This window comes from Heptranchias perlo, chromosome 10 (genome assembly GCF_035084215.1).
Source record: "Heptranchias perlo isolate sHepPer1 chromosome 10, sHepPer1.hap1, whole genome shotgun sequence".
In the NCBI taxonomy this organism is placed as follows: Eukaryota; Metazoa; Chordata; class Chondrichthyes; order Hexanchiformes; family Hexanchidae; genus Heptranchias; species Heptranchias perlo.
This window is the reverse complement of record NC_090334.1, coordinates 23,057,530-23,082,503: the sequence shown is the minus strand read 5'-3', so window position 1 is coordinate 23,082,503 and position 24,974 is coordinate 23,057,530. Positions and strand designations below refer to the sequence as shown.

At 41.8% G+C, this 24,974-nt stretch overlaps 1 protein-coding gene across 6 annotated transcripts in view; it reads right to left on the bottom strand.

The window, feature by feature from the left end:
• LOC137326342 (alpha-(1,6)-fucosyltransferase) overlaps window positions 1–24,974 on the bottom strand; it is a 707,679-nt gene that overhangs the window by 48,979 nt on the left and 633,726 nt on the right. For all 6 annotated transcript variants that reach the window (XM_067991334.1, XM_067991337.1, XM_067991336.1 and 3 more), the window contains one exon: window positions 16,655–16,892. In XM_067991334.1, the coding sequence (XP_067847435.1) occupies window positions 16,655–16,892 (238 nt within the window). The remainder of the gene's footprint in view (window positions 1–16,654; window positions 16,893–24,974) is intronic.

Below are 24,974 nucleotides of genomic sequence, written 5' to 3'. Positions count from 1 at the left end.
AAGGGGAATGGGGAGAGAGCGGGAATATGGTATTGAGATAGAGGATCAGCCATGACCATATTGAATGATACAGCAGGCTTGCAGGGCCGAATGGCGTACTCCTGCTCCTATTTTCTATGTTTCCATGTAATACTCTACATTCTTGTTCAAATATAGACTTGTGGTATAACCTCCCAGGTTGGATCTTTTCTCTCCAGTACTTACTTCTTTACCTCCATATCTACATTATTGTTCTGACTGCTCTCCCCACCAAATCAATACAAGATAACCAAAAATAACTTGCGCTGTGCCCATTTCTCACTTTTAGATTCCATCGCCATCTTGCTCTGTGGCAGAAGAGGTGAAGTGGACTGGGCCAAACCCTGTGAAGTCTCACAGCAAGAAGTTCTCAGAAGACAACTGATATTTCCACTCCAGCAAATTGTATTTCCCTCGCGACCACTGAGAACAGTCACTAGTTGTACTGAACCAGTTTGTATAACCGATCGGCCTGAAAGTATTCTTTAAATAACAGCACAACAACCAATACTGACCTGCAATTCATCAAGACAAGCCAGGTAGGAGTTTGTTTTTGCTCTGAACAAACTTTCAATAAAAGCTGACAATCAGCTTATATTTTTTTAAATTTGTGAAAAGATAGAGCAAATTGGTTTGTCTCATCACAGAACTGCATTAAATATTTTGTATTCTTCTCTTACCTCTGAAACATATGATGTTCACGATGGCTGATGACTCATTTGACACTTCTTTTTAACGTGTATTACAAGATATTTCAAAACAACTGACAGCTGGTCCAGGACCTGCTATTGCACAAGAGAACGTGTGTATCCCTCTCAAGAATTCTCCTAATCATTGCATTTACTAGCATCTCTGAACATCTTCATGGAAAACTGGAACACGATCCCCCTCTGAAAGTCCTGCCATTTGGCACAAAATAAAGCTTCCTAATCAGTCATGAGCAGTTGGCAGCTGCAGATGCACATATAATTTTCCCCAGTAAAGGTACTGGTGGAGTTTCCGATTATGAGCTACTGTTGACACCAATATGTTTATTCAAGGGATGAATTTCTTGATGAACCTTAATTGAATTGAAAGCATCATATTTTGCTCCCATAAAATGCCGCTGAGAACTTAAAATTTGATCGAGACCGACACCAGATGCCATGGGGCGGGATATCCTCAGGCTCAATCCTGGCGGTTATGCCAAGATCATAGCCACTTGTGCCTTCCAGCACTGGCCCCGCCAGAGTCTGCATGGTCAGCGGGAGAACAACTCGTTCGCATGAGGTCCGCAGACACCCATGCCATTACAGGCACCCACTGGGCCCATGCTGCCGGAAGCTCCAGCGTCTACCAGCTAGGAGGCAGGGCAGGCCCAACGCTCCCCCCCTCCCCGCCCCCACCAGAGAGCACATTCTCCACCTCCTTAACCTTCCCTTGTATAAGGTGGTTCACACTAAAATGTTCCTATCTTTGGAGGTCCAGCTATTTTCTAGCCAGGAACCACTTCCTTCCCTGGTGGGGCCCACTGGCGCCCTTCTGGAGGTCGATACATATGATCTGACTCAATATACCAGGCTCCAGTGTTCCTTTATAGGCTGAGGATGCAGGAACTCCCAGCGTAGGGAGTCCCCACCTCTGGCCCTGCCCACTCTGGCTTGGCTAGCCTTGTTATTGGCAGACGGAGGATATGCCCCTTCCAAGGCTGGGCAGGATTTCCCAACTAAAGTCGAGAACTGGTGTATCGGAGTCTTGGCCTTTTCCAAGCTGAGGAAATTTGGCTCATATGTGTTTAAATCTTATGCATCTTCGGTTCAAGTGGCAGTAACTGCCGTTGGGTATTTGAAGCTAAAACATGCAGATATTCAGGAATGATTAAATTATAAAGTAATAAGCATCTTGTGCTGATGGAAATTCCTTTATTGCACGAGACTCTTGTGTGTGGAGGTTATTGCTGCCAAGGTTTGGTAAATATGAAGAACTGAGGTGGACTAATGAAGTAAAAAGAGCAGTTGATTTTGACAATAAAAATGACTTTTGGCAATCCCAATAGTTTTTTTTATGAAGATCCTGCTCGAGAATGTTCTAAGGGTTGTTTATTGGGGCAGACTGCCAGCATTTTCATCATCGACTACTAAACTGGCACAGCCTCAGCACGTACAGAAAGACTGTAACCAAGTGTTTTCATCATAACAGGCGTAGGCCATTCAGCCCCTCGAGCCTGTCCCACCATACAATTAGATCACAGCTTTCAATGTCATTTGATTTTAGAATAGCCATACTTACCTATTGTGAGTTTCATTTGACACCATATACTTTGTTATAGCTTCATCTGGCAGTACATGTCTCCCTTTTAATTTTAAATTACCCAGACAACTGGACATTTGGTTCTGAATATTACTCACTTGAACATGAATATTGAAGGTATCTACTGGACAACTGGATTTTAACATGCCTAATGCTAAGTTGTTGTGGGATATATATTAACGCATGGAAATCCAGTGTAAAAACTGAGCCTGCTACCTGCTACCTGCTGTTTGGTAGTCAGTAATCTGAGGCCTCAGTCAAAACATGTCTTGGATTCCTGATGAGAATATTAAGCAGCTGCATAATGACTGATGAGACGTACCCAACTTTATCACTGTAGGTTTAAAGTAAGGGTTAACCTATCGTTTGAATTTTCTGACTTATTGTACAGTTCAACTGAAAATTATGCTGTGCAGGTATTGTAACAAAAATAAAAAATAAAAATATGCTTTGAGCCAGAATATATAGTCGTCTGCACTGTTTTTCCAATATGGTGCTGGGTCAATTGAAATTTTCAAGACTGAGATCGACAGATTTGTATTAGGTAAGTGTGTCGAGGGATATGGATCAAAGATGGGGAAATGGAGTTGAATTACAGATCAGCCATGGGCTTGAGGGGCTGAATGGCCTACTCCTGTTTGTATGTTCCTGTGGGATTGTATTACAAAATGCATATGGCTTGGCATTTTTGATATTCTAAATTGCAAAGAAAACCTTTCAGAAATAGTTGTTGATCCATATCATTCACTGATGGTGAAGTTCACTTAAGTTAGCAATTTGCAATAGCACCTGACTGCTTTTGTACATTTTGTTTGTAACTAAGATTTGAACAAAAGCCCAAAGCATCGAGCTTGGCAAGTTTGCAGACAACACGCTTAGTGACCACATTAGGCTGGTTGAGATTTGACAGCCCACTTGAACAACACTTTTTGCTGGTGAGGTTTTCATTTCAATAAATGGGATGGCCAGCTGCACAATGAGGATTTATGAAGTAGTGATCAAACAAGGCACTCTAAAGCTAGGTCATTGCAAAACCTGTGTGCTCAAAAATTCAACAAGGTCATTATGTTGTTTGTCATGACAAAGAGGGGGTTGCTGTTCGGATTTAATGCCACTCTTTGGCAGGCCGGCAGAAGGCACAATTCAGGAAGGGCAAGCTGGATGTTCGTTGACTGCCTCCTGTGATGGAACACTTTCCTAACTAGTGCAATATCTCGGGATTTGAACAAGAGCCATTAAAACTGATCTATCATTGGCAACTGAGTTTATATAGCAGTCAATTTGCAGAGATTGCAAACCATGATTAAATACTTAACCTTTGAGTTACCAAACTGTATGTGAAAAGCTCCTTATTTGATGGTACTGAAAATACCTGAGGATTCCAGTGCTGCATGGCACAACACAGAAATCTTGATAAGGATCTTCCATTTTCTCTATAAAAGTCCTAAACAAGCAATCCTATTCAATTTATGGATAACGTGTTTTTGCAGTGTAAACGACTCCATTTTAAAACCCCTTTGTGATACAACAGCAAAATTTAATTTTTCCATTTTACAGCTCCTGTCTCCCTCAAACTCACTTAAGGGGAGTAGGTAACAGACAGTCATTAGAAAACTGTTCTGTGATACTTAGGTTCAAATTTAGGACAGATAAAAGTCTCCTCTTTCTAATATGGTTAAGGACTTTATACCATATACATTTGGGCAGCGTCAATCCATGACCCAGATGACCCTAGTCCACAGGACAAACCTTTTTATGACAAAGAAACGGAAATAAAAATTTCTAAATCCTCGAGGAGTTACATTGAAAGCATTCATGATGTGAAACCTAACTGCAGGGCATACCATCACAAGTAACTGGTTCAGATAGTAAATATACTGAGATTGTAGAGACAATACAGTGCTAGCAGAGTAACAACGCTCTATTTTCTTCCATACCAGGTGGGATGCAGTCCTAAGAAACGATCACTTTACATCACAACCTCTGACAGCTGACTTCAATGTGGAATTTAAACAGAACGATATAGTGCAGATAAATGCTGAGTAGCTGGTTATAAATATGCGATTTACAATAAAAACATTTCATTTACTGTGATAACCGATTGGAACATCTTGTGTTTGCTGGGGGGCGGGGGGTGCTGAGATATCTGTATAAGTAAAGCACAACACATACTTCAATATGGCTGTCAATGTGCCAAATTATTTGCCAAGAAGTGTTCTCCATTCGAAGATCATTGGAATCTTGATATATGAACCATTTAATATTTAATGCACCCTTTCACACAATACTACGGACAAAACTTCTTAGCAGTAGCTGTGTACATGTTATCCACTAGTGAAGCATCGCATTGTTCTGCAGACATTTTTTTTCCGACTTAAACACACGCATTCTGAATTTGAATGTTAGAGAAAAGCAGCTTATCTGTAATGATTCATTGGGTCATGTCAGACGCCATTTGGATTTGTGCTGGCAACCGGCGTAGAGTACAAAACGAAAGTGTAACTGCCTGAAACCTCAAGCCGTTCTGTTAGCAGCACCATGAAGTGCTCAATCTTTCCAAACAGACGAAGTAAGTAGCAAGAGTACAAAAATCATTATTTTTATGAAGTGCCTTTTCAGCTGCTGTCCAACTATAGCCAGCGCATCTGTCACTGGCAGCTCATTTCCTTCTCCAAGCTGTCACTCACAACACAGGGACTGTCACCGAATCTTTCAATCATTCCTTTCTCTCGTCTCTTCATCATCAGGTGCCAGACTGAGCTGGATCTGTCAAGATTGCAGGCCACTAGAGTAATTGGGTTGTACTTTCACAGAAAATAGTAATGTCCCTGAAGTGGGATTTCGTTAGTAAAAATAAAGTCACGTAAGATCATGCTTTTTACCACCCAAATTAGAATCTTTCTGGAAGGGATAGAAGGGCAGATTCAGAGAGGGTAATAAGATAATGGGAGTTAGAAAGAGCTTTGGAAGCAGGGAAAATGTTAAATGTTTGAAGATGAAGAAAGGTTAAGTGTATACTCAAACAGAAGAAAACTTGTACAGTAGATCCCAACTGTATTTAGTAGCTCTGAGCACAGAGAAATATGGATGTGTAGGGTTAGTCAAGTTACAATGAGAAAAAAGACGACTGAAGAAAGAAGACAATGACCATCGATGGCGACTCTCCACAAGGCTGAAGCCGAACCCCCCCCCCCAAGGGCTAACCCAAACAAGGTTTTATGCTTATTTCATAGAGGGATAGTTAATTAATACAAACTTGTCAGTGATACTTTGAATACAAACTTTATTCTTAACCTTGTTAAGCCATCCTGTAATCCTAGGTATTGGACATAACTCTGTTATACTATAATTAATAAAACCGAGCTAATGCTATGATATTTCGACACACTTAAGTTACAATTGTGCCCATGATGATCTGGACTCTGTCGATTAATAATATATACAAATACTGAATGAAGTCCTAAATGTTTAATCTTGCAATGTTATTAATTGCATTATCATAGATGTGTAAAGTAGTGTTAGTTCATGTACCTCTGTCTAGCTTCATCTTTGATGACTCTGGCAGGAAGGAGTTAATTACTGTTACAAACTTGAGTTTGCCAATAGATGCCTTCTCAGGTTTAGTGGCATGCGTCACTCCCATAAGTGCACTGAGTGCCTTACTTTTCTGAGTGTTGATTCACACTGCCCTATATCTATTTGTATGATAGCACAATGTAGGGACGTAACAATAGCATCCTCTTGTGATATGGACTGGATAATCATGTCTTTCGCACGAATGCTGCTTCAATTTGACCAAAGACGGAGCAAGGAAACAATTGGTGAGAAAAGACTTGATATGAATCATTAAGCGGATATATTTTAAATGAACATGTGAAAAAATGGTTATGATTGGATTCACTTATTTCAGTCAATATAACTTGTGTTCACGCAATAATATAAAATAATGAAGATGCTATGCTTCCCCACATCAACGGGTCTTACTTAATTTCAACAGAATAATTCCCCTGCATTCTCTGCCTTTCTGAGCATAACTATTTCATAGCTGTCTCTGTTGTAAAAAACTTGACTGACTTTGCAGCCTTGAAAAGCCCTATTTTCTCTCTTTTCAGAGACGGAGAGCAAAGGGTTTTCCAACACAATGAGTGTGAGTTTTTATTGATAATTTGGACAAGTTATAGAATTGCTTATTGTTTAGTCTCTGAAGAAAACAACTCCCATTTAGCATATTAACCACCTTTCATCTTGGAGCCTTTTTTCCCCAAATGTGTGAGGTTACACTATTGCTTAAAAAACATTTAGCTCAGATTTTCAAATCCTCTCTTTGGGAAAGAAAATGCACAAAACAACCTGAAAGGTGACAATTCTATTTCACTCAATGTTCAACTGCAGTCCTCTTGTGATTGGATTGGATTGGATTGGTTTGGTTTGGATAACTATCCATACAATTTGGACTGGGTCAGATAAAATGGTCTTAGACAACTTATGAACCTTAGACATGATTGAAGAATTGGATTGGAATTTACCAATGTCTCTGCATCAAGAAAAGGGGAAAAGATTTGTCTGTTCCTCTTTAATTAATATCGATTGCTAATTGGGATTTCGATACAACATTCCTTACATTTTCGATGATATTTAGTGTGCCATTAATCTTTCAAGCCAGCTTGTTCCTTTAAGAACACAAAGTCAAATTGTTGTAAGCCTCAGATCAATCAAGAGTTTAATTGGTATTTGATGAGGGAAACTTGGAGATTGGGAGGTGCTCGTAAATTTTCTCTGCTAGGCCTGAATAAATCAACGAAAAACGACTGCCTTTCTTCCTTTTCTTTGCATACTTTTGACACTTTGAAGTGCGATGTATGGAGTGTGATGAATGCTTTCAATATTTTTTAGATATATAATCATGGCTTATTCAATGCAATGCCAACCCATTACTATTGGAGTTTCTGCATACAGTTCACAATAAAGCTTGCTCAAATGGCAATTTGTGAACCGATTGCTCAGTTGAGCAGTTAGAAATATATCATTTAATGTTTGTTTCCTTAACACAGGTTCCTGCAAAATTTCAACCCAGCAACCAGAAATTACATGCTTTCATGTTCTGCACTATAATTACGTAGCAACTTCAAAGCTCAAAACCAATTACGTGACCACTTGATTTTTCTGTCATTTCTAAGCCATTTTTATATCATTTGCAATCAATCAACTTTCCTCTATTTTCCTCGTCTGTGTCAGCTTTTTATTTTAACTCCGACTTCTCTGCAACTTCCCCCTCCCACCCCACCCCACCAAGATTGGCCAAAATGCAGCTTGCATGTGACAGGTGTATTTTTACATCATTCTGAATTCAGGCTAAAATCTGTATCCAGTGAGGTGAAGCAAATTTCATAACTACCTGTCTTTCCAGCCACAATTGCTTGTTTTTTTTTCTAAGCATTCGGCATTCCCAAGGAAGCATATCATGGATAGATTTTTAAATTTTTTTTTTATATTCGTTCACGGGATGTGGGCGTCGCTGGCAAGGCCGGCATTTATTGCCCATGCCTAATTGCCCTCGAGAAGGTGGTGGTGAGCACGGCAAGATGCCCTTCCTCTGCATTGGTCCTGCAATGTTCCCTAGTCCCCAGCCTCATTAGAGTACCCTTTACTGCAAAGTATGACATATCCACTCCTCATAGCAGCCATCATGCTGGACTCAGATTTATTAGGGATAATTTTTCTTTGCATTGCTCCCAAATAGTGGCATGAGGATGAAGATTTTAGATTCAATGCATTGGGGGAGCCATTAACATCTGCAGTGAAGCCCCCCATGCAAGGGAGTGAAGGGCACTCACATCGATACTCAGACTCCTGCCACAGAGGCCTAAGGTGTCATATTGGAATGGGCTATCTCATCTGGCCTCCACAAGATCAGTTACAGAGAACCCTGAGAGAAGGCTTCATTGATCTCATCAGTACCATTAGGTCTGCTACCATGCCGATCAGTGGCCATGGTGAGGAGTGCCCAGTAGTCGAAGCATGGCCGGAATGGGCTTGGACACCAGCGTACCTGGACCACCCTTCCCCCCTCACCACCCCCCCAACCCAGACTCTTTTAACCCTCCACAGGCAGCAGAAAGTATGCAAGACTAAGCTGAACATGCAGTAAAAGAAGTGGCAGAGCCTGCAGGAGGTCCATGGCAGAACTCAGCTGCTACGATGCAAAGGCAACCTCCATTCCAAGAGGCTCCTATGCACAGAGGTCAGCAAACCACCTCACGTATTCTTGCCACTATGATACCACTTAGTGGAAGCACAAGGCTAGGGTCCAGAGCACCTACATCACGTACCGTCACTGTGTAGAAAATAATAGGCACATACACGCAAAATGTTTGGCCACTCATTGTATGTTACACTAAAGTTGATGGGTGCACAGAGTTTTCCGACAAAGGTTTGAGTGCCGGTATCATCAGCTGCCATGATTGGGGATTTGTGGGTTGCATTGAAAAGGGATGGTACTGTTATAGAATCATAGAAGTTTCCAACATGGAAACAGGCCCTTCGGCCCAACATGTCCATGTCGCCCAGTTTATACCACTAAGCTAGTCCCAGTTGCCTGCATTTGGCCCATATCCCCCTATACCCATCTTACCCATGTAACTGTCCAAATGCTTTTTAAAAGACAAAATTGTACCCGCCTCCACTACTGCCTCTGGCAGCTCGTTCCAGACACTCACCACCCTTTGAGTGAAAAAATTGTCCCTCTGGACCCTTTTGTATCTCTCCCCTCTCACCTTAAATCTATGCCCCCTCGTTATAGACTCCCCTACCTTTGGGAAAAGATTTTGACTATCTACCTTATCTATGCCCCTCATTATTTTATAGACTTCTATAAGATCACCCCTTAACCTCCTACTCGCCAGGGAAAAAAGTCTCAGTCGATCTAACCTCTCCCTATAAGTCGAACCATCAAGTCCCGGTAGCATCCTAGTAAATCTTTTCTGCACTCTTTCTAGTTTAATAATATCCTTTCTATAATAGGGTGACCAGAACTGTACACGGTATTCCAAGTGTGGCCTTACTAATCTCTTGTACAACTTCAACAAGACATTCCAACTCCTGTATTCAATGTTCTGACCAATGAAACCAAGCATGCTGAATGCCTTCTTCACCACCCTATCCACCTGTGACTCCACTTTCAAGGAGCTATGAACCTGTACTCCTAGATCTCTTTGTTCTATAACTCTCCCCAACGCCCTACCATTAACGGAGTAGGTCCTGGCCCGATTCGATCTACCAAAATGCATCACCTCACATTTATCTAAATCAAACTCCATCTGCCATTCATCGGCCCACTGGCCCAATTTATCAAGATCCCGTTGCAATCCTAGATAACCTTCTTCACTGTCCACAATGCCACCAATCTTGGTGTCATCTGCAAACTTACTAACCATGCCTCCTAAATTCTCATCCAAATCATTAATATAAATAACAAATAACAGCGGACCCAGCACCGATCCCTGAGGCACACTGCTGGTCACAGGCCTCCAGTTTGAAAAACAACCCTCTACAACCACCCTCTGTCTTCTGTCGTCAATCCAATTTTGTATCCAATTGGCTACCTCACCTTGGATCCCGTGAGATTTAACCTTATGTAACAACCTACCATGCGGTACCTTGTCAAATGCTTTGCTAAAGTCCATGTGGACCACGTCTACTGCACAGCCCTCATCTATCTTCTTGGTTATCCCTTCAAAAAACTCAATCAAATTCGTGAGACATGATTTTCCTCTCACAAAACCATGCTGACTGTTCCTAATCAGTCCCTGCCTCTCCAAATGCCTGTAGATCCTGTCTCTCAGAATACCCTCTAACAACTTACCCACTACAGATGTCAGGCTCACCGGTCTGTAGTTCCCAGGCTTTTCCCTGCCTCCCTTCTTAAACAAAGGCACAACATTTGCTACCCTCCAATCTTCAGGCACCTCACCTGTAGCGGTGGATGATTCAAATATCTCTGCTAGGGGACCCGCAATTTCCTCCCTAACCTCCCATAACGTCCTGGGATACATTTCATCAGGTCCCGGAGATTTATCTACCTTGATGCGCGTTAAGACTTCCAGCACCTCCCTCTTTGTAATATGTACACTCCTCAAGACATCACTATTTATTTCCCCAAGTTCCCTAACATCCATGCCTTTCTCAACCGTAAATACCGATGTGAAATATTCATTTAGGATCTCACCCATCTCTTGTGGTTCCGCACATAGATGACCTTGTTGATCCTTAAGAGGCCCAACTCTCTCCCTAGTTACTCTTTTGCCCTTTACGTATTTGTAGAAGCTCTTTGGATTCACCTTTGCCTTATCTGCCAAAGCAATCTCATGTCCCCTTTTTGCCCTCCTGATTTCTCTCTTAACTCTACTCCGGCAATCTCTATACTCTTCAAGGGATCCACTTGATCCCAGCTGTCTATGCATGTCATATGCCTCCTTCTTCTTTTTGACTAGGGCCTCAATCTCCCGAGTCATCCAAGGTTCCCTACTTCTACCAGCCTTGCCCTTCACTTTATAAGGAATGTGCTTACCCTGAACCCTGGTTAACACACTTTTGAAAGCCTCCCACTTACCAGACGTCCCTTTGCCTGCCAACAGACTCTCCCAATCAACTTCTGAAAGTTCCTGTCTAATACCATCAAAATTGGCCTTTCCCCAATTTAGAATTTTAACTTTTGGGCCAGACCTATCCTTCTCCATAGCTATCTTAAAACTAATGGAATTATGATCACTGGTCCCAAAGTGATCCCTCACTAACACTTCTGTCACCTGCCCTTCCTTATTTCCCAAGAGGAGGTCAAGTTTTGCCCCCTCTCTAGTCGGGCCATCCACATACTGAATGAGAAATTCCTCCTGAATACACTCAACAAATTTCTCTCTATCCAAGCCCCTAATGCTATGGCTGTCCCAGTCAATGTTGGGAAAGTTAAAGTCCCCTACTATTACCACCCTATTTTTCTTGCAGCTGTCTGTAATCTCCTTACATATTTGCTCCTCAATTTCCCGTTGACTATTTGGGGGTCTGTTGGTGAAAGCATGTTTGTGGAGGTCATAAGGAAGATTGTTAAAGGATTGTTAATGCAGTGGGCACATTTGTAAGGCAAGAAATTGAGGTAAGTGCCTGTAGATTCCAGTGTAGATCATGTGTAGTACACCTCTGGTCCAGCCTGTCCTGCATTGCATCCCTCTGTTAGCCTACATCTTCTCCCTACAAGAACAGAGGTAGGGGGCTGAATCCCATGGGGAAACCTATTGAGGCATCATAGCAGCTGTTGTCGAGCAAAAGGCTGTATCACAGAAATTGCCACAAAGGTTCCTGATTATTTAAGTGACAACAGGCAAAAAAATAAATACATTTGTATTGGATAGACAAGCTGACATTTGATTTTGCCTAGTTGGAAATCTCTGGTTATGAAATATGCGTGTGATAGATATGAATCATTCCTGTGGTCTGCTCTGTAGCAGCACAGCACATGTGTAATGCTAATGAAAGCTTGGTATTTATGTATCATGGGGTTTATCTTGTCATCCTGTGTTATCATGAGTACTGATGATTCAAGACATGGATGCTGAAGGGAGTATCCTGTGATTCCTTATTAATGCAGAATTTTTTTTATGAGACATCACTAATGAAGCTAGCTCATATCCTGATAGCACTCTGACTTGTACACCAACAGTTCTCATTATGTTATGCTACAAATCAATGTTCCTCTGTTGAAATATGCTGAAGAAACATTGATGTATCAATCTAGGACAATCTCAAAAAGAGCCTTCAATTACACAAACGTACATGGTTGATGCACAGGGCACATGTTGTGATAGAAGGCAAACATATTAGTTGGGTTTATAAACTGTAATATCTTAAAAGTGAGCACCATTTTAGATACAGTAAAATAAGCAGTGACCTCTGGTAAAGGCTGCTGGCTCGTGCGGTGGATGTCAATTCACTGAATTCCTTCAAACGAGAGCGAGACCTGTTTCTAACTAGGGCGGAGATCACCTCTTACAAAACGTAGGCTCTACGTGGCATTATCAGGGCCAGAGCGATCTCTTGGAGTAAGGGGGTTAGAGAGGTATTTCCCCCCCCGCCCCCCCAAATTGGCCTGATTTTCATCCATTTTGTTGCCTTTCCCAGGAGATCACATGGTTTTGGGTGGGGTGGGGAGTGTACATATTGTGATGAACAAAGTATCACAATTGTGTGGGACAGCCTGGATGAACCAGAGGGTCTTTTCCTGTCCGTTATTGTTCATATGTTCGTATATTTCACATTATTTACCTCCTACCTCTTTGACCAAGCTTTTAGTCACCTGTCCTAATATCTCCTTCTTTGGCTTGGTGTCAATTTTTGTCTGATTATGTTCCTGTGAAGCACCTTGGGACGTTTTCCTATGTTAAAGGCACTATATAAATGCAAGTTATTGTTATATTATTAATGGGGATTGGGGGAAAATGGCAGACTCATTGCCTGCTCTACTTCTCTTCTATGATGATGGCCGTGGGACATTTTATTGACATGAAAGGTGCTAAATGAAGGAAAATTGTTGTTCAAAAGGAAGCAATTAACAACATAAATTACAGAATCAACATAATGCAAATGATCCTGGACAAAAGAGTGACTGAACACCACTATCTGAACAATTTTGTTCAATTCCAAACTATGTTTAAACTGACAATTGTCATTTCCGAATCTCTGCAACTAAGCACAGTGCATCTTTTCATGTGTTAACTTTTCTTTACATCTTACTGTTTAGAAAGGTATTCCCATCCTCGTTCCACGATTAGCTCATTCCCTGATCAAACATCCCATGCCGGATTTCCACTCCAGTTCCTGGCTCCAGAAAGATGCCAGATTGGCATCACCATCACTGCTATGCTGAATGGATTTACCACATTAGCAAGTGGCACTGAACTGTCAGTGGGTAGTGAATGAACCAGAAAGAGCACGTAAAACTCTTTGATTGCTACAACCGTTCCAAGAAGACCAATTTGTAGAATATCGACAGGTATAATTATAACTATATAATGATTAACTATTCATAGCCATTAATGATAAATTGCCACATTGCCTTGAAGCATTGGCAATTAGAATTTTTTTTATAGAGGTGAAAATGTGTGTGCACTGTGATGTGATTCACAAGGTGGAAAACCTTGTGGAAGAAGTAAATATAAATTAAGCACAGCTACAGGCAAATAATCTTTGATGGTCAATTAGTTAAGATGCTGAAGCTTTGCCCTCTTTTTTCAGTCCTACAACCCTCCGAGATCTCTGCGCTCCTCCAATTCTGGCCTCTTGCGCATCCCTGATTTTCATCGCTCCATCATTGGCGGCCGTGCCTTCAGCTGCCGAGGCCCTAAGCCCTGGAATACCCTCCCTAAACCTCCGTGCCGCTACCTCTCTCTCCTCCCTTAAGACACTCCTTAACACCTATCTCTTTGATCAAGCCAATATCTCTTTATGTGGCTTGGTGTCAAAATTTGTTTGATAAAACTCTTGTGAAGCGTCTTGGGACATTTTATTACGTTAAAGGCGCAATATAAATGTAAGTTGTTGTTGTTGTTGCAGGTAGAATGGATGTCATTCTTTGTATATAGATTTATTGTTTTGGAAATAAACCGCAGCCCCTCTGCATGCCATACGTAGCTCAGCTATGGAAGTCACGTACATGCAGAGAAAGCAAGCTTTTTCTGACAGTGACAGCACCTAAAACAGAAACAAAAGGGAAGGTGCAGAGTGACAGAAAACAATGCTAAAATCCAGTGAGTGCTGATTGTTTCAGCCCCATTGTAACAAATATAGATGCAATTATATTGAAGTTAAGATATTGAGATATTTCTTATAATGGTTTAACTATTAAGTACCTGTTTCGAGGCGATTTCGATAAATCCTGTATTTTCGAGTTTGGGTAAGAAAACTCACTTCCTACTGATCTCTTCCCAAGTTCAAACAGGTGGGGGGATAACGACATTCGAGTGTTCAAACTACCACCTGCTGTACGATTTTAGCAATTACACAACACAAGACGGCAGCTGCAAGAAAGCAGAGGTCATGCTTCCCACAAGGATGCAACAGAGGTCATGCAGCATAGAGGAAAGGGAGGCCAGAGAGGGATCATACGAAGATTTCAGTCTCTGGTGGTATAGCCCATTGCCCACTTGTGATAATCAGTCACACTAGTGCTAGCTGCAGCTATTTGGATAAAATTGCTGGTCGGGTACGTGATCTGCTGGTCCTGCCGTCCCACAACAAAATCAATGAATTTCAACACAGCAATTTGCTACCCGAGTATCTGCAATTTTCCACAAAAGGCTGTGCGCCAGTTTTCACTACTGGCACAGAGCCTCGGCTGCCGGCAGTACACATCAGGACATCGCGGGTGTGCTCCCGGAATATCCTGATATAAAGCTCCACACTAGGAGCACGCATTCGGAAAATCAGCCCTAAAAAGTCTGGGGAGGCAGTGAAAACCCCAGGTTGAGTGAGCCGAAGCAACAACAAATCACTTGATCTAGTTACAGTTAGCTTTGCTTGACTGTCTATTCCTGTCAGTGTACTCTCTTAATGAGTCACACGTTACCAAAAGATAACTATGTGCACTGAGGCAACAATACTTTCCAGTATGAATGATGTGGAGATGCCGGTGATGGACTGGGGTTGACAATTGTAAACAATTTTACAACACCAAGTTATAGTCCAGCAATTTTATTTTAAATTCACAAGCTTTCGGAGGCTTCCTCCTTCGTCAGGTGAACGATGTGAAAATGAAATCCTCGAAATGAAATCCTTTTCGAGGATTTCATTTTCACATCGTTCACCTGATGAAGGAGGAAGCCTCCGAAAGCTTGTGAATTTAAAATAAAATTGCTGGACTATAACTTGGTGTTGTAAAATTGTTTACAATTTCCAGTATGAAGTAAGAGGAAGTTAAGTGTGGAATTAAGTTCCCCCCCGCCCCTCGACATCCCAAGTACAATAGATATCCAAATCTAATATATATTCAAGCTTTCTGTATATTTACAGTGTGCGAGAGTCGAAATGTTACTTTCTGGGACTTTTGTTTCTCTACTCTGGTAGCTTAAATTTTGTGAAAAACCTGAATGCTTTGATGAAGCACTACATTTTCTGAAAATGTGAAGTGATCCTCGGCTGCTCCTCTGGGTGCTGCACACCCCACATTCCACAGCAGCATCTCAGCTGTTCTGCATTTACTGAACGAATCAATGATATTGCAGCAAACCAAGAAATTACCCTTATTTGTGGGCGTTTCACTCCCCACCTCCACTGCAACTCCTCACTAGGATGCCTCCTCTTTCAGTTGGTGGGATGTTGTAGTCTGAATGGGAAGGGGATCAGGCTTCCATCAAATCCATTCTCTGACTAGTCAACAGCAGGGGAATTTTTGTGGGCGTGATTGACCTCCATTTTGATTTCTCACCTCCTTAAGATGCAGAGTTTGGATGGCATACAGTGCTTCACCCAGCAACCTGCCTAAAATTAGCAAAACTCTCTGAATGGTTCTAAATTCCATCCATAGCACCCCAATATGCAGGCTATCCATGAGACAGAAATGATGCACTGGATGACCTGGGGACACATCAGTGAATGTGTCCAAATCCCAAAGACATATAGGAAAGAGAAAATGAAATATGTAATCCTTGTGCACAAATTTCTGCTTAACTACAGTCATTCCTTATGTAAGATTTACAGTTGTGCTTCAGCCACCTAGTAACTGAGGTACCATGATCTGTGACAGGTACTGCAATGATCAAAAGCTAATTACACATAGTGGAAAGATCAGAATATGTTCTTGACATTAGCAATATTCATTTCAAAAATACATTAAATAAAACATTTCACCCACAAATTGTCTGGTGACAGCATGATGTGAGTTTACTCCAATAATTCTCCCCACCGTGAGTTCCTGACTAGACAAGGCACGGGGGAGGTGACGAGGGGCTCAGAGGTACCTCTGCAGGGAGAGAGGGATGATCAGGCAGGGAGGTAATGCCAGGCTGCTGGATGGTTTCAGACCGTCATTGGCAGAGGGCAAACAGTGTGTGATTTGGTGAAGTCACACTTATATTTTCTTGGAAAGACTGGATGGGAGGTATCTTCTCCCAAGCATCTATAAACCTGCAGTCCTGTCTGAACCATGGTGTGAAATATGAGCTCAATGTCTACAAGTGAAAGAGGTTTATATGTTGAGATATTCTTCTGCTATCACTCACTGCTGGTGGCTCCAAACATGAACCACTCACTCACTGTTTAACCAGGAGGAAAGGCCATGCCATTGCCGGTTAGTGCTTCTTACCTGACCAATGGCCGGAGCTGGTGCCAGATCTGTCTGTGCAGGTTTCACTAACTGGTTTAAAGACCGTCTCCCAGCCACCAGTGGAGTAACGCCAGTTCTGAGACTCCAGGATGAGAGTGCGCTGGGTACCGTACGCAATCATGAAGCAGTAGACAACATGATGCAGCTGACATCCGTAACCACACCCCTTGTTGATGTTACAAACCAACTTCTTGGCTTTGCTGCAGTCCTTGGGGTTCTGTGAATCGAAATGGAAAAGGAGCAATTTAACGGTTATAATTCAGGATTAAACAAATTTTGCAGTGCAACTTCCTCTTATCGAGCGCACGGGTTCCCTACACATATTCAACAACAGCTTGCATTCATATAACGCCTCTGAAGTTGTAAAACATCCCAAGGCACTTCACAGGAGCGTTATCAAACAAAATTTGACACCAAGCCACATCAGGAGATATTAGGACAGGTGACTAAAAGCTGGGTCAAAGAGGTAGGTTTTAAGAAGCATCTTAAAGGAGTAGAAGTTTAGGGAGGGAATTCCAGAGCTTAGGGTCTCGGCAGCTGGAGGCACGGCCGCCAATGGTGGAGCGATGAAAATCGGGGATGCCCAACAGGTCAGAAAGAGATCTTGGAGGGTTGTAGGGCTGGAATCAGTTACAGAGGTAGGGAGGGGCGAGGCCGTGTGAGATTTGAAAACAAGGATGAGTATTTGGCATGAACTCCCGCAGCTTGTTGGTGCAGGATCTCGACCTTTCAAATAAAACACCAAAGTTCTTTTTGGAAATTACACACTGCCCGTTACAAAGAAATTCCAGTGGAGCCAGAATACAGAAATCCAAAACGCACCATTTTACTGGCAGGGAAGGTATGGAGGTGGCAGTTCAGAACATGTAGTCTCTTTGGCGAGGAGGATATGCATTGGGACAGAGGGGCGGAGGGAGTTCAGAAACCAGGAGGAGGACATAAGGCAGGAGAGAGAAAGAGGCAGGTGGGAAAGGACATGATTGAACAGTTCTGTATATTGAGCCAAGTCACTTTTTAAAAAATATTATTTCTCAGCTGAGTAACAGGACAAAGCACTTTGTACCAGTGAATTAAGGTACCTGAATTCGACCAAGAAAAGGAATTTAAAGAAAGAAAAGTACCACCGTTCATGCACCAACTATAAACATGGACCCGTTGAGTCGGATCTGGGTCTGGCTGCAGAAATAAATTCATAAAGAAGCTTCAGGATGTAGGATGCTGTTAGACAGGTGTATATGTTAGTTTAAATCTTTCTAATTTGGTGCATTTCAATCAACTTGGTTTGTTAACTACTAATGGGGCAAACCGTTAAGCAACTTTCCCTGAGGTAGGAGCATAGAGATTATGCAAAAACTGGGAGGGCGAGAAATCTATTATTTGAGAAAACTTCTCAATACATTATGGTAATTTTTAAAACAAATGCTTTACCGTCCCGATTGGGTGAAATGTTAACAATTTAATATTACAGATCTAGGTCAGTTGTTAAGGAAACAGAATTCCAAAGTTGCTCTTTTTATTATATAAATCAACATGGACTTCATCATGATAAAAATAACAGAAAGTGCATTGACACCAACTGGGAAGAGGCTTCACAAAGGAAATGCTACTGAGGCCAGTGCAGGCCCAGAATATCAAATCCTAGTAAATTGGAATGAGAGATTAAAGCCGTTCATTCATAAATAAACTGATGGATAAAGCATAAATTCTACATTTTTAAAATCAAAATGAAAAATACACTCTCATTTAAGGTCAGCCTTTAACCTTATGTTTTTTTAAAATAGTTTACCTCAATGAATCCTGATAGTCTAACAGGGGAACTCTCCAAGAGGAATGACTGAGTCCATCAGTATTAGGTAGTGGAATTATCTCAGATGGGGATAATTTTAGTTTTCGTTGTAAAACGGACGATATCAGATCGGCTGCCCTTTCTACATACTGCCTGATTTTCCTTCCCATTGAAGTCAATTGAATGTGACATGATTTAACTTATTCATTCACTGTAAATCAAAGGCCCTGAGGTTATCTCCTACACGGCATAAACACCCCTATTGTTATAAAACAGCAAATTCAACTCAGTGATCAATACCAAAGGTGATCTATTAATATAAAATAAAAGTATGTTAAAAATAATGACAGAACGTATGACTTTAAAATAGTGGCTGGATTATGTCTGTGCAGCCGGATCAATTATCCTCTGCCCTCTAAACTCTGGTCTAACTGAAGACTACACTGGATCTTGACTGCCCATGTACAACATCACAGGACGTCAACTAGTAATTTGCTGACATCTTGTATCTAGTGAACAATTACTCTAAGTGACACACTAACTTTCCATAACACCTTCTGCCTGACTTTCCCTTGTCACAATTTGTTGACTTGATTTATTCAGTCACAGTATAGCAGTGGCATTACCTGATGTAACACTCCAATTGTCATAAACCACCATCAGCAACGCCACAGAAGGTCTGCTTTCTGAGTTGGTTAGTTTTGTGCTTGTCAAAGGGGGGATGTCAATGCTGGGAAATGCAACACTTTCTACTTTCTGTACACACCGTCAGCACCGAGGATTCTCAGTTGCTCCAGAACCAGACCTGCAGTGATTCTCCCCCTGCCTCCAGTGAGACCAGGGATGAGAACACTTTTTTCTCCACATAAAAGGTGTGCGAAATAGACTTCTCAGCAAAAGCCATTAGTTCTTTATCAATTTACTCCTTTAAAACAAGTCAGATAAATGTCTGAGTGAAAGTGACGAGGATAGACACAGACGGTGAAATAGTTGATGAAATGCAATGGATAACAGATGAGTCACTTGTGAACTGCAACTGGTCCAAGTTCTAAGTGTGAGTTTGTAAAGTGAGATTAATATGCTGAAATTTCATTTGATGCCCCCTAGGAATTGGGGACAAAATTCACAGTGTTTTATCTTTTCAGAGGTTTTAGTTGAGGCTGTTTGTTGCCCTCAGGAGAGTAAGTCTTTGATATTACCATGTGCAAATATTAGCACAGGAAGATTTATTACGTTCCTCAGTAATCCCTTTGCTATTTTACTTGGAGGCATTACCCAATTAAAGTATTGTATGCTAGCATTTGAACAACATAATTTCAAGCCTAAATGGGTTGGGTAGGATCCATGATAGGGCAAATTGTACATATGGCTTGTGGAACGAATGTACTCGATGAACTAAATGCCCTTTTATTGTTCTACATTTTAGCCCCCAACGTCAGGAAACATCCTCAACTGCACACTGTCTGTTCCGATTTCCAACGTCAGCCATCCTTGTGGCCACTCAGTAAGAGAAAGATTATTTTAGTGCCAGGGGCAGGTAATTCTCTACTGTCCACCTTTTGCTTCTGGGAACAGAATTGAGTTTGGCCAAATTCATTTCATGTGGCACCCTCAAAGACTGAGGAGAGAGATGACTTCATTCCCAGCTGTCTTGGTTGGTCAAAATAGTATAGATTTAAATTCAGCAGAAACAAACATTACAGAAGTGTATCTTTTTAAAATATTTATTCCAAAAATCATGTTTTATGCAGCAGCTTTCAAGTTAATTTAGTCCTACTTTCCGGATTCTTAGTACATTTTAAACACATTACCTCAGCTGGCACTCCAAAACAGTACTGCTGGAATGCTGCACTGTTGGAGATGCCATCTTTTGGGTGAGACATTAAACTGAGGTCTCGTCTGCCCTCACTTTTCGAATTAGAGCAGGGGAGTTCTCCCGGTATCCTGGCGAACATTTATCCCTCAACAAACACAACTAAAACAGTTTAATTGGTCATTTATTTCATCACTGATGTGGGATCTTGTTGTGTGCAAATTGGCTGCTGTGTTTCCTTACATTACAACAGTGACTACACTTCAAAAGTAATTAATTGACTGTGAAGCACTTTGGGACATCCTGAGGTTGCAGAAGGGACTATATAAATGCAAGTTCTTTCTTTCATCCTCGGCATTTTTTTAAGAAAGCTTCTCTGGTAAACTAAGTTGCTGTCAGAGATGATGACATCATAGTATTTCAGATGGTTCGCTGTTGCCTTTCTTTAAGAGAGCAAAATGTGAGGACAAAGTACTGCCAATTGAATAAGAGAATTCACAGCGCAGGATTCAGCTTTTAATTCTGGGCTTCTTAAACACAGCCTTGGATCTTGGTTCCATTGGTTTCTTTTTGATAATATGATTGATGTTTTGACAAACAAGTTAAGATAACCAGCTTTCATATAAATGGGTAAACATTAAAAGCATAAAAGTCTCTGTCTCACACGTCCAGTCCCTCCTTGCTGTATCACTATGATTCTTTGAACTGTTGCTTTTAGAAACAGCGTACATTCTTTTCCTCTATACTTCTGCACATTTTTAATAAATATCTCTTTCCTTTCCCCTCCATCTGACTTTCTGCCTTGCTCAACTCTGGTTGACTAAAGAGATACAGGCAAACAACAGACACATCTCCACAACAGATTTGTACCCAGTGCTATTATCAATCACATGCATTCATCAGGGGTTAGATGTAAAGATTCCTCTTCTCTTGCTCAACAGCATGCCTTCAGAATATTTTTTTTTCTTCTTTCAGATTGCTAGTGAATCTTATTAGATGATATTAGTTAAGAGCTCCTGTTTATTACAAATCACAAAACGTTGGCTTTATATCTTTTCAACAAAACAATAAATGATTCACCAGTACTCAGGTATCTGATCTTGCACAATGATTGGCCTTAAAGTGGCATCATTCTAATGGAGAGGGAAAAACCTATTGTAAGCCTTTGTAATTTTACATCCTTCATTGAGCACTGTGATTTTTTGATGACACAAACTATGTCTTTGCATTGTGCATTTACAATTTAGAAAGTGCACAAAAGGAGGAATAATACTGTTTTCGAAATATTTCTTTACAGTATCCAAACCTTCTCCCATAAACACCAGCCTTTGATGAGGCAGATTTCTCGTGCCATTTACACATTAAAAAGTTTGAGTAACAAAATTTCTGACCATCTCTCGGAAGAGACACAAAATTATTCAGAAATAGAAGCTTTCAGTACTTAGCACAGCACATCCCTCCAGCACAGGTCTGACATGTTCTCAGTCATTGAGAAAAGGCCAGTCCATTAGAAACCTTTAGAATAAGAACAATTTGTTCCCGACAGACCCCCACAGTTGCGAAGGCTTTGAAGTTTGTGTAGTATTCAGTGCCGTAGCTACCAGTTCTCTGTATTATGTCATGTGCAACAGGAAGCCACACTTCAGCACTGCCTTTTATTAAATCTTTAGCCCTCTGACAACTGAATTTCCCAGGAAACTTGCAAAACTCAGAACACATTTCACTATTTCTCCCTGTCCACTTTTTAATGCCTTGTTTATATTGGCAGACAGGGGCAGAAAAAGAGATGGAAAAGGATGACTTCATTCTCAGTTGCCACAATTAACATCGCAAGCTTAAAGAAGTAAACAAGCGGTAGGGGGCTCTAAATTCGGAATTTTTGCCAATCGAGACGCTGAGGAATCTTATGATTGAATTTGCCGCAGCAGCTAATGAACATCATTGCAATCAGCCCTGCCATATCCTTGCCTTCCTATTACGGTTCTGTTTTTTTTTATTCATTCGTGGCATGTGGGTGTCGCTGGCATTGCCAGCATTTACTGCCCATTCCTAGTTGCCCTTGAGCAGGTGTTGGTGGGCTGCCTTCTTGAACCGCTGCAGTCTGTGTGGTGAAGGTGCTCCCACAATGCTGTTAGGAGTTCCAGGACGCTGGTTCAGCGATGATGAAGGAATGGCGATATACGTTCAAGTCAGGATGGTGTGTGACTTGGAGGGAAACTTGGGGGTACTGATATTCCCACGCACCTGCTGCCCTTGTCCTTCTAGGTGGTGGAGGTTGCGAATTTGGGAGGTGGTGCCGAAGAAGCCTTGGCGAGTTACTGCAGTGCATCCAGTAGATAGTATACAGTGCAGCCACTGTGCGCCAGCGGTGGAGGGAGTGGATGTTTAGACTAGAGGCTAAAATGCCAATCAAGCAGACAGCATTGTCCTGGATGGTGTTAAGCTTCTTGAGTGCTGTTGCAGCTGCACCCATCCATTCAAGTGGAGAGTATTCCATCACACTGCTGACTTGTGCTTTGTAGGTGGTGAAGAGGATTTGGGGAATCAAAGAGGTGAGCCACTTGCTGCAGAATAGCCAGCCTCTGATCTGCTCCAATAGCCATGGCATTTATGAGGTGAATCAAGTTGAATTTCTGGTCGATGTCGACTCCCCGGATGTTGATGTGGGGGACTCAGCAATAGTAATGCCACTAAATGTCAACGGAAGGTGGTTAGGTTCTCTCTTGTTGGAGATGGTCATTGCCTGGCACTTGTGTGCCGTGAATGTTACTTGCCACTTATCAGCCCAACCCTTTTGTGGTTAGCAGGTCTTGCATTTGATCAGACTCTACTGGTGTACACAGATGAGAGGGCAGGCAGGTGCAGAATTTTAAAGTCATCTGATTTTTCCCTCCATGGGGTATTCCCGGATCTTGCTCTATCTGTCGCAGTATACAAGGCTTCAATACACTGTGTCATCAAGCTCTTCTTTAAGATACTTGTATCATCGTCAGACACAGAATTCGTGTTTCAGGGAAAATGAGCAACACGTATAGACATATGGTTGTATGTTTGTAGCATTGATGCCATGATATGATAGATTAATTCATTGGGGGAGGGGGGGAGTAAAGAAGAAACAGGAGGGAAAAAAAAGAAAAGGAACTCCACCGTATGCATTTTTAACTACATTTAGTGGTTATGAGGCTTGGAATTATACTTAATTAAAATACATCAACAAATGAAATTAGGTTCCAGATTGCAATGTAAAATCATCAGTGTAGATAGTACCATTCAGAGATATTTGTTTTTAGTGGGACATTTCAGAATATGAAATGCTGTCATGAGAAGAAAATATCATATACGGTAATGTCATTTGGTATAATGAACCCACTACTTCCACAGACCATTGACTTGTTCTGGACATTACCCAACTTAGTTAATCGGCTGAGAGGTGAAAAATTACAATTAATACTCCCAAGTTTCCCCATGAGCTCCCAAGCTAATTTAGCAAAGCTCTGGGATATCACTTGACTATTACAAGATGCATTATTCAACCCCTACGGCCACATTCAACAGATGACATTTCTGGTGTCGCAGCACGACGGAACCATGGTGTTCCATGGAGTATTTGATCATCTGCGTCTGTACACATCGTTCTAACTTTCAGTCCTGTTTCCAAGAGACTCTCTTCCAGGGCTTACTCAAAGGCCATTATAACACTATAATAACTGGCTCTACTGCCTGCCTATTCTACACATCTACTGGTATGTAGAAAAAGTTCCCATCTCTAGTTTCATTGGAATCGTGGTAATTTCCCATGGTCAGGCCTCATTTGAACAGAATTGGCGAACTGCCAGCGCCGAAAAGCAGCTCGCTGAAAGTAGGAAATCTGGTGGCTCCTCTGCAGAGCCAAGCCTGTTGTGATTAGTTAAAGGGAGGGTGAGGGGATCCCAGGGGAGGTCAAATTTTGTGAAGTCAGGAGGAGTACTAATTCTGCTCCAGGCCTCACAGAAATCATTAAAAAACTTACCGATGAGGTTTTTGGAACGGCCTCCAGTGGTCTCTTTAAGCACCATTGGTTAAGCCGCTCAATACCATCCATCAATGGACAGATCATACATGGCGCAGCCTCCCCTCATTGTCACTTCAAAATTTAATCGGGGTCCTATTGACATCATAGGGCCCTGAGTTACTTGGGCTAACGATGGCGGTGGCCAGAACTGCATGGGAACAGAGCGCTAAGTGCTGCACCACAATCATCAATGTCCTACCACCCTGCTGCTACCCAGCAGTGAAGATGAAAAACAGTCAGAGACATTCCGTGTGGGAATGATGGGGAATTTTAGTGGCAAGTGACAGGGAGCAGATGTGAGAGAGTTGGAGAAAGTGAGTGAAAGGAATGGAGTCCTTACAGATCGTAGGGTGGGAAGAAATACAATTCAAATAATTGTGGGAGATGGTGGGCCTGTAATAGATATCAGTAGAAAGCCTATCCCCAGAGAAAGAGAGAGGAGAGTCCAGGAAGAGAAGAGTCAGAGGCAGACTACGTAAAGATGGTGGAAATTTGAAGCATCCTTCATGAAATTCTCTAGATCAGAACGAAAGCAGGAAGGATTGACACAGTAATGGGAAAAAAAAGTCAGGGAGGGGACCTGAGTAGGACTGGAACAAAGAGTGTTCACATATTCTGCAAAAAGACAGGCATAGCTGGGACCCATATG